Below are 15,147 nucleotides of genomic sequence, written 5' to 3'. Positions count from 1 at the left end.
TCCTGAAGAGGACAGTACCTGTTCTGGGCATTAACTTGCACCTGGTCGGTCACCTGCCCCAAGGATTCTTCCTCTTGCTTCTGCCTCAGCCTTTCCTGTCGGGCTCGCCGGCGCCGTTCCCGGGCGGCCTCTTCCTCATCATCGTCATTCCTCTGGTAGGCGATTCTGCAACATCACAAAAACACCCTCTTGAGTGTGTCAACTGCCAACCATCTTCGCCAGCTTCTCGGCAGGATCAGTCCTGAGTCGTTTTCTGAACTTGACTCCTTACAAAACCATAGTTCTAAAAGGATGGTTCCTTTCTTTAAGTTTAGAGACCTAATCTCTCTAGTCTTCAAACTTTTTAGTATCTGAAAAGCACTAATCTAACATCTACAAAAGATAATTTGCAATAACCAAATAAACAGCTTAAATTTTAAAATGTACACAAAAGCAGGCTACCTTCAGAGACTGTGTGGTGTACTTAGATTTCTTTAGGAAGGTGATGACTAGCATGTAAGATATAGAAGCAGAAGCCCAAAGTATTGAACTAAAAATAATCAAAACCCTTATTAAAAAGATTCAGCATGTGTACTGAATGGATGTGCCGCCCTGATGGGTCTATGGGTCGGGGTGCAGCTGCATTATGCAGGAGGTTGTTATTTACCTTAAAGTGCTTTTATTACAATATTACTTACTTATCTATAAATAGATATTCAGATCTGTAACAGTTTCATGCTTATCATTCTTCTATAACGACAAAGCTAAAATAATTGGCAAATGAAAGAGAACAAAACTGTGGAACCATTACACCAACGATGTGAATCTAGTATGACTGACAGTGGTTTGCTCTCGTTAGATTTGCGAACCAGGCGTCTGAGGCTCAGAGTCAGTACTTTACTTCACCTGTTTCTCTCGTTTGACTTCCCTAATACAAATGTTATGAATTTTTTCACCTCAGTCTCTTATGAAAAACAAGATGAATAATTCCTAAGGCTGGCTGGTTTGTTTTTTGCTACCTCAGAAAAATATAACTTCATCCTTACCAAAAACAATACTCAAATTCCAATATAAATAAAATGTCACTGACTGGTTTATTTCCACAAATGTGGTGAAAGGGCGGTGTGATGTTGAAAGAGGACTAGGTTAGTACTCAGAAAACCTGGTTTCTACAGCTGGCCTCTTACTAGCTGGCAGCCCTTGATTAACCTGAGTTAAATGTCCTTGTTGGTCGGTGTGTGACAGTCAAATGAAATCCTGGATGTTACGGGGAAGCATTCTACAGTGTAATCTTCTACTGTTCTTATGGAAGTGCAGTCGAGGAGCTGCCTTATGAGGAAAGATGAGTTCAATTTTAGACTTGTTGAACTTGAGGGGACAGCATGACATGATGTGAATGTTCCTTTCTAATTTAATCACATTGTAATTTGCCGTCAAAGACCTTCCCAGTGGTTTGGCTTCAATCTTCAGATTCTTGGCCTAATATTCCTTTGGCTTATTTCTCAGTAGACAGCTTTGACCACAGCAGGGTCCTTAACGACTGCTTCCCAAGCTAATCAAACACAAAGTCTTAATGCGTTCTTCTACATCCCTGGATCAGCCACGAGGTCTTGGCTATTACTGGGGCCTTCCTTTTCCAAGACAAGCAAAAGACATAAAAGCTCATATGGGACATCCTATGCTACAAACAGAATGATCCCCCTCTTCCTAAATGGAATTTCATCTTTAGCCCTCAATTTCCCACTACGTTTGAACAATCTGAGATGTCACTGTCTTCCTCCCACTTGCCAATGTGCTGTGTGGCTGGGTGTTGTTGGCTTTTGGCTCTGACACAGACTTGATTTGCAATTGAGGCCAAGTCACACTTAGCCTTTCTTCACCTTAGAGTTGTCACTGGCAGAGGGGCCTGAACAAGCAGATCATCTCCAGTCTCCTCTAACTCTCCTCAGTTCATAGAGCTTAAAATTTACAGTTAATCCCTCTCCATCGGTACTCCCTTGCCTAGGATACGCAGTTACCAGAACTAGACGTTTAAGGATCTTGTATTACTGCTAATGAATACACATATTAAAATTGTTTTCAAAGTTAAGAACAACAACAACAAAAGAGCCAAAATCACTTCATGGTCTTTCAAATCATAACATGCCCTGTTGCTGGCTCGATCACATATCAGTTGACTTTGTAAGTGAAGTTGAGTCTGTACTAAATGACTTGGTATGTGTGGAAATTCTTTAAATGGGAGACTCCCTCCACTAGACCTCGGTGTGCAAAGCTGGGTAGCTTGTTGCTTTTAGGTCTGTCCCACAGCAACCTACCTTTCACATCACTATCACGGGTTTATTTATTTTTTTCAAAATTGAAAAAACGTAACTGTTCAATTTTTTTCAGATTCTAAAAGTAACATACACTTATTTTCTTAAACCAGACAAGACAAAATGTAAAAAAGAGAAAGTAAAAATTAGTTCCCTAATCACACCTTTCATGACTAACATCTGATGTATCCTATCAGACACTTTCCTATGCATCATAGATATTTTTATTTTTAACAAAGTGGGATTATGTTTTTTATATAAATATATAATTTTATAATTTTAAATTATATATACTTTTATATATAATTTTATACAGTTTAAAAAATTTACCTTATTATGACTATTTTTAACACATTAGCAAAATATAATTTTCATAACAACACAGTAGTCTATGTACAGATGTACACAGTAATTATATGGATGTACTATAATCTGCTTAACTCACCTTCTACTGATGGACAGTTAAGATTTTTCCAACTTTATGTTCTTATAAACAATGCTGCAAAGGACATCATTGTAGCTATACTTATACCACCTGTTCATTTGCTTACTTAGGAAAAATTCTCAGACGTTAGAATTGCTGAGTTTAAGAGTATGCTCACTTGAAAGGCCTTTGATATGCATCGACAATTTGCCCTCCAGAAAGACATGTAACACCAGCAATGTATGCGGGTGCTAATTTCACCATAAGCAGGTTTATGCAAAGAGACAGAGGAGTACACAGCATCCTTCCTACATCCAAATGCTAGCACAACCACCTCTGCTTTATGCTACAGTTAAAGACAAAATGTTAACATTTCTAACTTCCCACACACCAGATTATAACGTATTTGAAATGCTGCTGACGAGCAAAACATCATCCCTAACCACCCACTGGATTGTGATAAAAGCATAACAATCCATTCGTTCCTTCTGTGAAGCTTCAGCAGATGCGCCATTAACCAGTCTACTGGCACTCTCCACTACAAAGACAACTCATGTTCCCAGATGATTCAGAGGCAGTGTGGGCCCTCAACTTCCTCTGAATCATCTGGGAAAGATTAAACCATATTTAGTAGAGTTTTATTCAAATGCATTTTATTTCATTAAAAATAAATAAATAAATAAACAACAAAAAACAGGTAACCACAAATGATCTGTAAAGTAGCAGAATCCATGACTTTCCCAACCTGCTGGGTGTTAGCAGGTTTACTGTGCAGTATTATGCGCTACTTTTTAGTAGCTGCCTTTGCTTATCTTTTGGCATAAACACTTGGGGAAAGGTACGATCGACCATAGTGCATCTTATCAACCATTGCATTTATACATATTTGCTCTTACTGCAGAGCAAAATGGTTCATCAAATATTCAGGAGAAAGAAAGAGAAATGGTTTGTGTGTGTCGCGGTGTGTGTATACAAATAAGTGTTAAGCAGTCTCACAGTCTATAGTAATTACATGATGTTCTTAGACTGTGTCAGCGGGATGAACAAAGTAGAGAGATGTTGCTTTTCTTCTGTTCCCAGAACCACTGTTAGAAGGCTCTGGTGTTAAATGATAAGAACAAACGGATCTATGCAATGGGAAACTCTCCCGGAATGCTGTGGCTTTCACACCAAAGATGTTTTCTGTCTCTACCACCAGAGCGCCCCAGCCTCATTATATTCAGGTAAGAACATAATCATGTTACATGCTGTGCCGTGTACATAGAAAGTTCAAATAGATAAAAGTATTGCAGATATGGCAAGTAAGAAAATCACTAAGGAATGAATGTCTTTATGTTTCAATGGGCCAGCATCTAAAGGAGCACTAGACGAGAGAAAGAGGAAGTGACAGAAGCTTCCACAGCGAGACACCGGAGCAGAGTGAGCTGTCACCTCACCTTGTGTCGCCCCCCCCACCCTCCCCGCCCGAGACACCTTAAGACACGTGCAGCACTGGCAAAGTCTCATATACAACATAAGTGGTGTGAAGAATGTCGCTCTTATTTCCTTTTATGTTGTCTTTTTCTTCCATTTTGTTATTTTCTCTTTTGAGACGATAGCACATGATCCTTGAAATTTCCAAGTAAAAAAAATGCTGGCAATAGTATTTTATTAACAAAACAAGATCTCTTATCAGGAAACCACACTTAAAAATAGAATAAGGAAAAGTAATAACCATTTCTTATAAGGGGGGGGGCTGATTTTATTACATGTTTAAGAATATTTAAGACCCAGAGAGAATGGAAAAAAAAGGTTAAGTCTATACTGAGTACAAATTTACTTACTATATGTTGACAATCACAGTACTATTTGAGTAATTAACTGAATAACCAAATAGTTAATCAAGTTTGGATTTGCAATCTTGCAATTCTACTTTTTTACATACATGGTATATATGATATAATTATTTTACAATTAAAGAAATTTAATAGCATGTTTGATGACTTTTCAAAATCATTTCACCAAGACATGACTTCTTTCTGTTATCTTCAGTATAGGACCCCACAGTTAACTTCACCATTCTATTGATAAGGCATTTGGGTTTTCCCAACATTTCTCTACAGTATACAGTGCTGCAAAGCCTTCTTGTGCACACATGTGTTTCTCTAAGGAAGATATTGTGAAGTGGAATAGCCTATATTCATTTAAATGAAAAAGATTCTGTCAGATTGCCCATCACAATAGCTGTTTCAGGTTACAACCTCATGCTCTGTCACTTTAAATAACCAAGTGAGATCAACCACAGTAACACAGTCCTTTGCTAACTGATAGATCAGAGAAAAGATTTAATCTTTTACATCTTGTATAGCAGTGGTTTTTAACATTTAAAAAATGAGGATTCTTTTAAAATATCAAGAAAAAATTAATATATCATGACAATTGCTTATACTTTTGTTATTAATAAAATGTTCTGTAAAGTGCATAAAAAAGAATCTGTATCTTATAAACCATTGCATTTATATTTATACATATTTGAAGAACAGTCTTTCCCACTGGAAATAGTTGTTTATCAGAGTACAGAAAACACTTGGTGCGGATATGAATTTGGGAATCTCTTTCAATAACTTCACCACTAGAGACCCACTGGTGTACAGAAAGACTTCCAGAGCCACTGAACAGACTGAATTGTCACCTTCAGACCATGTTGGGTTCTTTGACATTCCTCATGTTTGGTAAGGACACACACATGTACTCACACACATGCAGACTCACAGGCTAAGTGAGGAAAACCTCAGAGAAAAGGAAAGGCTCCAAGCCTAAAATGAGGCCAATTTATGAAAGACTTACAAAGGCCCCATTCAGATCAAAGTTTCCAAGTCTCTTCGTTTTCTTTTAATGGTTTCTATCACATTCCTATGTATTTAAAAGGAGACTGTTGTGCCTAAAATCCTAACAGTCAATAAATAGTGAACTGCACCCTGAGATCAGTGCTCATCTCTCTGGGTCCCACTTGGAAGGAGTCAATTGCAAGAAGGTAGCATTTGTTGAAGGAGAGATTGCAGGTTGTAAGTGAGCCACTCAATCTCAAACACGATCCTGTCCCAGCTTCCCGCCGCATACCCTCCCCATGCAGGCCAGACCCCGGAGGAAGACTGCTTAGGACTTTTCAGCCACTAAGGACAACTTCCTAGTCAGTTACTTTTCTTTGACTCCCATCATTCTTCGTTCTGCCAGGGTCATTGTCTTAACCTGGGTCTTAATATGGGATCCAACTTAAAGAGTTAACAACTCATGTGGGTTGAAAATGCGCTCGTCAACTATTAGGAGGCCCAATGACTCATACATACTTTCATTATTCCTTTTCATGTACCCCCAAAACCCCAGTGATGTTCTTTTATAACATGCAATGCAAGCAGATTCTCCAAACATATCCAGTCAGTTCTGTGAATTGCGCACATGCTCTTAGTAAAATGCCAGGCCATGCTGTGATCAGGAGGGGAAATCCTGAGCTACTGAAATGAGTCATATTTGCCCCACAGATTTACTGTGTGTTTGAAAGTTAAAAGATTTATAGAAACATTCGAGGCTCTTCAATATGATTTTGTTTATATATGGTGTCTGCAAAACGGGGTGGTTTCATTTAATGCACACGAGGTCCAATTCTGAATGCTTCCCCCTTGGATTCCTTAAAAGAAAGGCTTCCCTCTTGGATTCCTTAAAAGAAAGGCATTAAAAATTATAATGAGAAAAAAATCCAGAAAATAAAAATAGTTTTCAAGTCACAATATGTTTAGAAATGGATTAGAAGCCAGTCATCAATTGGTCTGTTTTTAATTAATATAAACTAGAATAAAAGAAAGTCCCCTTTGATTTTATATATTTAATGGGGGAAGAAAGGTAAAAATATGTTGAATTTCACTGTAGGATTCATTGCTGTATCAGTGGTGTGCCTTTTACCAGGTGAAGACATGCAAGGCAATACATTACTCCGAAAAAATTGACCTACGAAGAAGGGCATGCCTCACTTCATCTATTTCCCCTTTCCCATTCCGTCTCCCCCCCACCCCACACACACACCTGAGAAGTACTGAAGTTGCATACCAACCACACATTTTGGTTCTCAATAGTAAGAGGTTGTGTGCTTGCACATGTTGGTGTTCTTTTCTATGTTCCCACCATAAAAGATCACCACCAGCCTACCACATGCTCAATACAATAGAGTCATGCCGTAATCATGTGCATTTCTATAACCAGAGACCATGGTGGGTAAACATGGGCCACAGAGCGGAGTAGAAAGACAAAGCAGACGGTGGAAGAAGACCCTTTCCACTTTGCCTCTGTACACGATCACAGCAGACTGGTTCTGAGTGTCTTTATGACTGGGGAATCAGGTCTGACTGATCACGGCGGGTTAGAAGAAACCGGGGAGTTCTGGGAGCTCTGATTCTGACTCAGGGTCGTGGGGCTAATTAAGGTTTGCTGGAACATGGTTCTCAGAATGGTCCTGCCCTCGGGCAGGCAGACCCCTAAACTTAGTGACTCATTTCTAAATCAATGCAGGTAGTCACAGGAAACTTTTAAAAGATGGCTTCTAATGGTTTGGGATCATATTTTAAATTAAAAAGATGCTTACCATGAAATATATTGTACCCATAAACGATTATATAATGTATGACCATTTTAAAGAATAATAATAATGAAACACACACCTTAAAATCCCTACTGCCCAGCTTTAATAGCATTAGCACCTTGGAGGTTCTTATGTGCCCCTTTTCAATTCCATCCTTGTTTATTCTTAAGTGCTTCTTAATAACCTCTAGCCTGAATTTTGGGTTATTTTAATCATTCTCATGGTTTTCTTTGTAGCTTTTACCCCCAAGGTATGCATCCCTAAATGATTTGATTCTTACACTTGCCTTCTTAGAACTTTACATAATCGTATTATATGTTTTATGTTTCAGAGACTCTCCATGTTTATATGAATAGCTGTAGTTCATAATAATAGATGAGGCATAGGTTTTCCAAACATTTCTTGAGATTATAGTTTGGGTAAGATAAATGTCTAACCTTTTATTCAACTGGTCCCATTTTCTTTTTAAAAGTCCATAGGTGGTTTATGATATTTGGCAGAAATAACATGAATAGAATATGGATTTACTTTCTTACTGAACTGCTATATTTCTCCCATTTATTTTTTAAAAAGAACAATGCATTTGTCAATACTATTTAGAGGAATAATTCCGTGACAGTTTCCCAAGATAAACTAAAATCTATTTATTCTGCCACAGACAGGACTGGATTTGAGTCACTTCTGCTACCCCACCCTCTTAAACCAATAAGCGTGGTCAGATATAAACAGTTCACTTTTTAATTTATAAATGTTTAGAAAGGGGAGGTATGGAAAGAGAAGGTGGATGTTGGAGAAGACATATTTTTCCCTTCACTTGGTTACTTGAGTTAAACTTTGGTTGAAATGAATAAAAGAAGTACAAGAAATGTTTAAGTGGCTAGTAAGATAATTAAAACAATCAAACTTTCTTCTCTTTCAACACTTATCTGAGATGCAACTGGTAAAAAATGTGGCTAGGAGAGATAAACTCAATTACTACCTGAGTTTTCATAAATATTACCTTTTCTTCATCTCCAACCTAGGATATTTTTGAGTCATAAGAATCTTAAATAAATATTATCATTAATGAACTTAGACTTTTTAAAAAATGCTGTGAATCAAAAGTAAAACCTGAATTGGGGCCGTTTTCTGACTTGTATGTATTAAAGACAATATTGCTTTAATGGATGTGGTAGATATGGACAATAAACCTTGGGCTTAGTTATTTTTAAGTAAAAATGATAAAACAGTTCAGACCCAGGTGTCAATGATATGGCAACACTATATTTGCCATCTCTCTCTCTCTCTCTTTCTCTCTCTCTTTCTCTCTCTCTCTCTCTCTCTCTCTCTCTCTCTCTCTCTCTCTCTCTCTCTCTCTCTCTCTCTCTCTCTCTCTCTTCTGTTTTGACTCTTTCTCTTGTGTATAGGTCTCTGAACCTGGATATAAAATCAGCTTAGCAACTGTCCCAGAGTAGGGTACAGGGAAAAGCCCCAAATTCCTACTGGCCCATTTGGACGCAACTGCCTCTGACCACAGATAAACAAGTAGATTCTTGTCCTAGTCCAAGACTTAGTCTCTTAGAAACAGACATTTCCATCCCTCTCTTCAAAAGTAAAACTATGAGCTCGTTGTAGATGAGCCTTCTACTTTGTGTGATCTAGAAATTCAAGTCTTACCCCCAAATTTGAAATGCTTGTGCAATGCAGTACAAAGGTGGAGCTTCGAATTATGGTACTGCTATCACACTGGTACACACTTAGCAAAAGAAATAAAGTGATTGGAAAGATAAAAACAAGATGTCCTAAAGTGGAGATTTTGAACCTGTGACTAATTAAAGGGAATCCCTGTGACAGGAAAGTGGCATTGCAGACAAGCTGATGGATACCGCTAACTAAAGTCTCATGTCTCATATGAGTCAGCTGAGAGGATTCTCCGCAGCCTCTGTAGACAAGCAGTGCTTAATGCAGGGAAATTTATGTGTAATAGATTTTTCATAACAGCCCTTTTATGATCCTCCCCTCCCCCAAAAGTGCCCTCTGGAGCTTTCCTGCTTCCACTCTCGTTTTTCTTAATTGGAAAGAGATTTACTATTCACTTCCTCTTTCCCAGTCCTCTCTCAGTTCCTTTTTTTTTTTTTTTTTTTTTAAGGGTGGCACTGTCTCCTGCCTCCACCCCCTTTTGCCTTCCTTCTCTTCTTTAGAAACACAAAGCTCAAATATACTGATAGGTATGACACTGGAGCTTTGTTTCCAGCACCTCTGGTAAAAGAAGTGATTGTATTTCTAAAAGAAAGCACATTTTGGTGTGATTACTGCCTCCCCGACTCGAGCGGTATTGCAAACTTACCTAACATCCAGCTGGCTCATAGCTCCCTCCACAGAACTGCAGTTTTGTTTATAACTGGTAGCAAATAGAAAGACAAACCTTGAGTGGAGAAAGGACATGCAAAATGAAGGGCCAAACCCCGGATGTTTGGCTCTTTGGAAACAACATTTATTTTTGCAGAGACCTGTGTGCCAACCACTGCGAATGGGCCCAACTCCCTACTGTTTTGGGAAAGGAAGTCAAGGAGTCGGCTTTGCCCTTGGCAGATCATCTTCCTAAGTCAATGAAAACCTTACCTAAGATGGGGCCTGGTCCGTGGGAGGGGAGAAAGCAGACACCCACTTGTGGTGATTTGGTAAAAAGCCCGTCTGACCAAACCAAATAAAAACCTTCCATGCTTAAGATACCCTTTAAGTTAGTAGAAGATCCCCCCATAAAAATGGGACTATTTTAGCAGTCATGAAATAACTGAGCACTTATATTTGTGTGTGTTAAGTGAATTAGAATCGTCAACAGCTTTAGAATCAGACTGCTATTCTTGAGCAGCACTTAAATTGCCTTGAGGGTACCTGTCTATACCAGCAGATTTCTATCCCAAAAATAGATTATCAACCAACAAGGCTTGTGCCATCTTCTGACTTAAAATTGTTACCTAGTGCAAGAGGTCCTGTTTCAGAAGGGGAGATAACCAGCTTCATTGGAAAAATGTCATATCTTCTCATTACAGACCACAAAGTCACATCATTGGCATTGGCTTAAGGATTTCTAATGTTGAGTACCTTCCACTTCCCAACCAAACCACTGACCCATGTGGAACCTGGATTTCGAGGGGAGGACAGTTAAATTCAGGGGGGGCATCAGAGTGGCAAGCTGTGGGCAGCAAAGGGGGCTGCGTGAAAGGCTCAGATCCTAAGGATGAGGTGATGGGCAATGAAGGCGGAATCTTAACTTGTGATAGTGGGATGCTGATTGGTAATGCCACTCCAACACGCAGTGACACCCAGGTGGCCGGAATGAGCACATCCGTTCAACAGTTATTTTATTAAGCATTTATTCTATTCAAGCCACTGAGGGTGAACACCAAGACGAATGAAACTCCTGCAAGGCATTTATAACCCAGTAGGGAAGTTAAGACACATGGTAAAGACCCCAGGAGACTTACTGATAAAGTGATTTCAAGTTTAGAGGAGAAAGAAGAGAGTTCCAGCTAAAGGATCAGAGAAGGCTTCATGGAGAAAACAGTCTCTGAGCTGGCTTTCAGGACCGGGGGCTAGGTGTGGAGGCTGCGGGGACAGAAGAGGACCTTTCCACATACAGAGAGCTCAAATAGCAAGGCTGTGGAGTCAGGAAATACGGCCATGGAAAAGCAAACAGTTCGGTCTGGCCACGGCTTGGAGTGCATGAAGGGCACTAGGAAAGCGCCAGTTGTGCTTGGCATACCCCGACGGCCAGCTTCTAACAGATGGAAGGGTAAACCGACCATTTCACACAGCTTAAGGAGAGGGACTCCTTCCGCGGCGGTGGCCCTAACAAAGCACACAGGGAGGATTTTCTAGTTTCAGTCTCTAGTCCAGGTGTTTCATTTCACTCTGCAGCTTTCCCCATGAAGTAATGCGCCAGCCACCCATTATCCAGGGCTCCATAAATCTTCGCTGCAAGAGGAGACTTCAGTTCAGCAAATCCTACAATCATTTAGAACAGAAGCACTCTAGGGGATCCTTCAAGAGCAATAAGCTACAACTTTCCATTTTTCAGAATGGCGTCTACAGCCTTTCCTAGTCTCGCCTTCTTCTCCACTTCCTTGTACTCACTGTGTCCACAAAGAATTAAATCAGATTTTCACTTATTCTGCCTGTAAATCAGACTCCAGGGGAAATCTGCCACTGTGGCGCTATCAGAACTTTAGAATAATTAAACTAGAAGGAATTTTGGAGATTACTTTCGATCCAGAGGTGAAGTGACTTACACGAATAATTAGTCAGGACTAGACACAGGTCTTTAGTTCCCATATCTGTTTGCTTTCTAACCCATAACACTGCATGAGCTGTCTTAGGGTGTTGTGTAGATAAACAAAGAGCTTCAGTCATCTAAGCCAGGAATATGGCTCAAGGGCCAAAGCCAGCCCACATCCTGTTTTTGTAAATAAAGTTTTATTGGAACACAGCCATGCCCAGATCCCCTATGGCTGCTTTCACACTTCAGTGCCAGACTCCAGTAAGTATGACAGTAGGTGTATTTCCCACAAGCTTAAAAATATACACTGTCTAGCCCTTTGCATAAAAAAGTTTGCTGACTCCTGCTCTAAGCTAACGGTTTCCAATTTTCTTTATAATGTACAGCTATCAGTTAAAAAAACTTAAGTGTGCTCGCCTCTCCTCTCCATTTTTACCTAGAGTGATCTTCTGCAGTCACATGGCCAGCTTAAATGCCGCACTATTCTATGATGTTTTATCAGACATGAAGGAACTCTTTCCTTATGTGAAATCTTTGGTGTTGTTCCAGATATTTGTCATATATTGCCTTAATATTGTTATTTGTGTATCATCTTATCTCCCATATTATGTCATGTTTTTGGAAAGCAAGGTGTTTTATACATTTCTTAGCTCTCCTTTCCAATGTGCCTTGCATAAATTAGGCATTTAATAAGTATTTTTAGTAATCGAATTCAAGATAGGCATATGGCATAAGACACTGGGTAATGCCAATCGGGGAGGCTAATTAACAATGATGAGGGTTAATTCAGTTCCCTGAATATGAGGTGAACTGCCTAAGTTCATATGCATTTATCTGAATCAGACATGGAAAGGACAAATAGACCAACACAATGCCATTGAAAAGTTTTGGAGTCAAGTACAAGACAGCAATGCTTTCCAAAGGGACAGATCAATGAAATGTGACTCAGTTTGATGACTAGGGAAAAGCCAACAATTCTATACTGGGCTCCTGAGTATTTATTGAAAACATGATGATCAAAGTTATTAGAGCTTTATCAGTGGGAGAAGGCCACACTCAAAGCATGTCTCAAAGGTATGTTTGTTGGCACACACACACACATGCATTCAGAAGCTTTGTGGGGTGTCAAGAAGGCAGACACTCTGCACTGGCTTGTGAATATGAACCAGGAAAACCTGGCTCTGCCTGCTCCCATGTTGCAAGGACCACTGGGCTCTCTGATCATGAGTTTCAGAAGCTGAAGCCTGATCATTCACCAAGGGAAGACATGATCTCTCAGGTTTAAACTTCAATAATATGACGTGATGGAAAAGAGCCATATTAAACCCACCTAAGAGTGAGAGTGGTAGCTTCAAGGCTGCACTTGAAGGTAGAAGAGTGTTAGCAAAAAATAAAGGAGGTGCATCCTAACACTACACATTTCTCCCAATTCCTTCCTGCCAGGAGTTGAAAGCAGCTATTAGTCAAAACCTTCCTGCCTGTGTCCGCCTGTGTAGGTACTTGGAGAATTGTACACATTGGTCCAAAATGCGTTTATTGCAAATTTGTTTCTCATTCTTAGATGCTACTTTGTCTGTCGATGGCACTATGTTGCAACTGCATATAGAAAGTTCCCTGGAGTTCAGAGCTGGAAAATGTACGATTTCCTTATTAAAAAGAACCAAATGGTTATAGATAGGAAAGATACCTGACTTTTGAAACTAGTCAGTAAAGCAGGGCCTAAAGTCAAATGGAATCAATTGGTATTTTGCCATCTGATTGCGGTCTCTCACCTGCTTCAAAGCTTGTGTGTCAGTCGTGTGCACATGTACACCTGCTGTTCTCCTGTCTCTGCTACTAGCACGTGACTGAACTTGGCTTGGCTCATGAACACAGCAGAAATTCAATATTTTCCTGTTCCTCTGGTACATGCCTTTTTTTTTTCCCCTCCATGACTCCTCCTGTATTACCCTCCCTTGTAAATTTCTTATATCCCATTTTATTCTCTTTCTTCAGACAATTAAGGCTAGTGTCAGTTTTGCAATGACGGTGGAAAGCAAAAATAATTCAGAACAAGTAGGTAAACTAGGCAAGTTTGACTTAGCCAGTCTTTTAGAAATATTTTCATGTGCTCTAGTCAAAATGGATTCTGTAATACATTGAATAAATCACTGAGAGTCAAAAATAGCTAATTCCATGGTATCATGGGCTATCTTATCCTTTTTACATTTAATTTCAGAATTGGGCTTACAGATTAGTTTAATTTACTTAGTAGCTAACCTCAATACACCTCGGGACGTATGTACAGTGACGTGATTTTTACATCCAGATATCTTAACCATTTGCTCAGCTGATCAAAATATGCAAAAGAACAGTTCAATCTGCTCATTAAATGTTTCGGAAAAACTATATTGGCTATTTTTGATTCAGACATTAGTATCCATTACCTCTAAATGGCATTGTAGTCTGAGGTTGTGCTCTCTAGAATTATGCTTTAAAATGCCATGTCCAATGGCCCTTTACAAACTCCACACCTTCCTTTTTGAAATTCTCTGCCTACCACTTACTTTGTAGTTCCCTTTGTGTCTTCTTCCTTAGCTCTATTCTTTTCTAACTCAACATACTTGCTCTGGGTAATCCCACCTATGCTTATAACTTGTTAGTCAGTTTCAAGGTGATGATTTTCTAATTTATATTCCTAGCGAAGCCTGCTCTCTTGAATTTCTAAATGACTTTTCTTCCTTGGTAATGAAATTTCCAGTGAGGAAGTTGAGAGTAATGACTTATCCTGGACATCTAATTAGTCCACGACTCATTCAAAAATTTATAAATTCTCCCTGTGCTAATACTGCACTCTCAAATCCTTTTATTTTTGAAGATGGATGGTTTTTAAAAATTATTTTTAATTCCTCAGTCATGACAGTTCCATTCAAGATGGCGGAAGAGAAGAATGCTGCACTCACTTGTTCCCATGACTACGAGAAAGTTACAAGTAAATTATAGAAGAATCAACCTAAATAACCATCTGAGGACCAGCTGAACAGAAGTCCTACAACTAAGGATGTACAGAAGAAGCCACGTCAAGCCGCCAAACAGGCTGACCTCACACCCACATGTGATGATTGTGTCCTAAGGGATACCTCAGCTGCAGAGATGCCCCTGATGAGTCAGGGAGGCGCTTCTGCTCCATGCCAAGTTCCCCAATCTGGAACACCAAAGCTGGAAAGAGGAGCCACATAACAATCTGGCTGTGAAAATCAGCAGGACTTTGTTTGTCTTAGTGAGACAAAAGGTTGCTAGAAACACAAGCATCCTCTTTATTTTTTAAAAAATATTTTTTTTATTTATTTTAAGAGACAGGGGAAGGGAAGGAGAAAGAGAGAAAGAGAGATATCATTTGGTTGCCTCTTTCATGCACCCCTTCCAGGGGCTGAATTTGCAACCCAGGCATGTACCTTGATCAGGAATCAAACCCTCAACCTTTCGCTTTGGGGGATGACACCCAACCAACTGAGCCACACCAGTCAGGGCAATACAGGTGTTTTCTTAAAACAGTGATTTTCAACCTTTTTCATCTCATGGCACA

General features: G+C 39.5%; 1 protein-coding gene across 7 annotated transcripts in view; it reads right to left on the bottom strand.

Moving 5' to 3' along the window:
- Window positions 1-15,147, bottom strand: part of CALD1 (caldesmon 1) — a 193,439-nt gene that overhangs the window by 37,869 nt on the left and 140,423 nt on the right. For all 7 annotated transcript variants that reach the window (XM_090287532.1, XM_090287533.1, XM_090287536.1 and 4 more), the window contains one exon: window positions 19-165. In XM_090287532.1, the coding sequence (XP_090143658.1) occupies window positions 19-165 (147 nt within the window). The remainder of the gene's footprint in view (window positions 1-18; window positions 166-15,147) is intronic.

This window comes from Furipterus horrens, unplaced genomic scaffold, assembly GCF_987537825.1.
Source record: "Furipterus horrens unplaced genomic scaffold, mFurHor1.1.pri manual_scaffold_9, whole genome shotgun sequence".
Lineage (NCBI taxonomy): Eukaryota > Metazoa > Chordata > Mammalia > Chiroptera > Furipteridae > Furipterus > Furipterus horrens.
The sequence above is the reverse complement of the archived record's forward strand: the minus strand, read 5'-3'. Positions and strand labels throughout refer to the sequence as shown.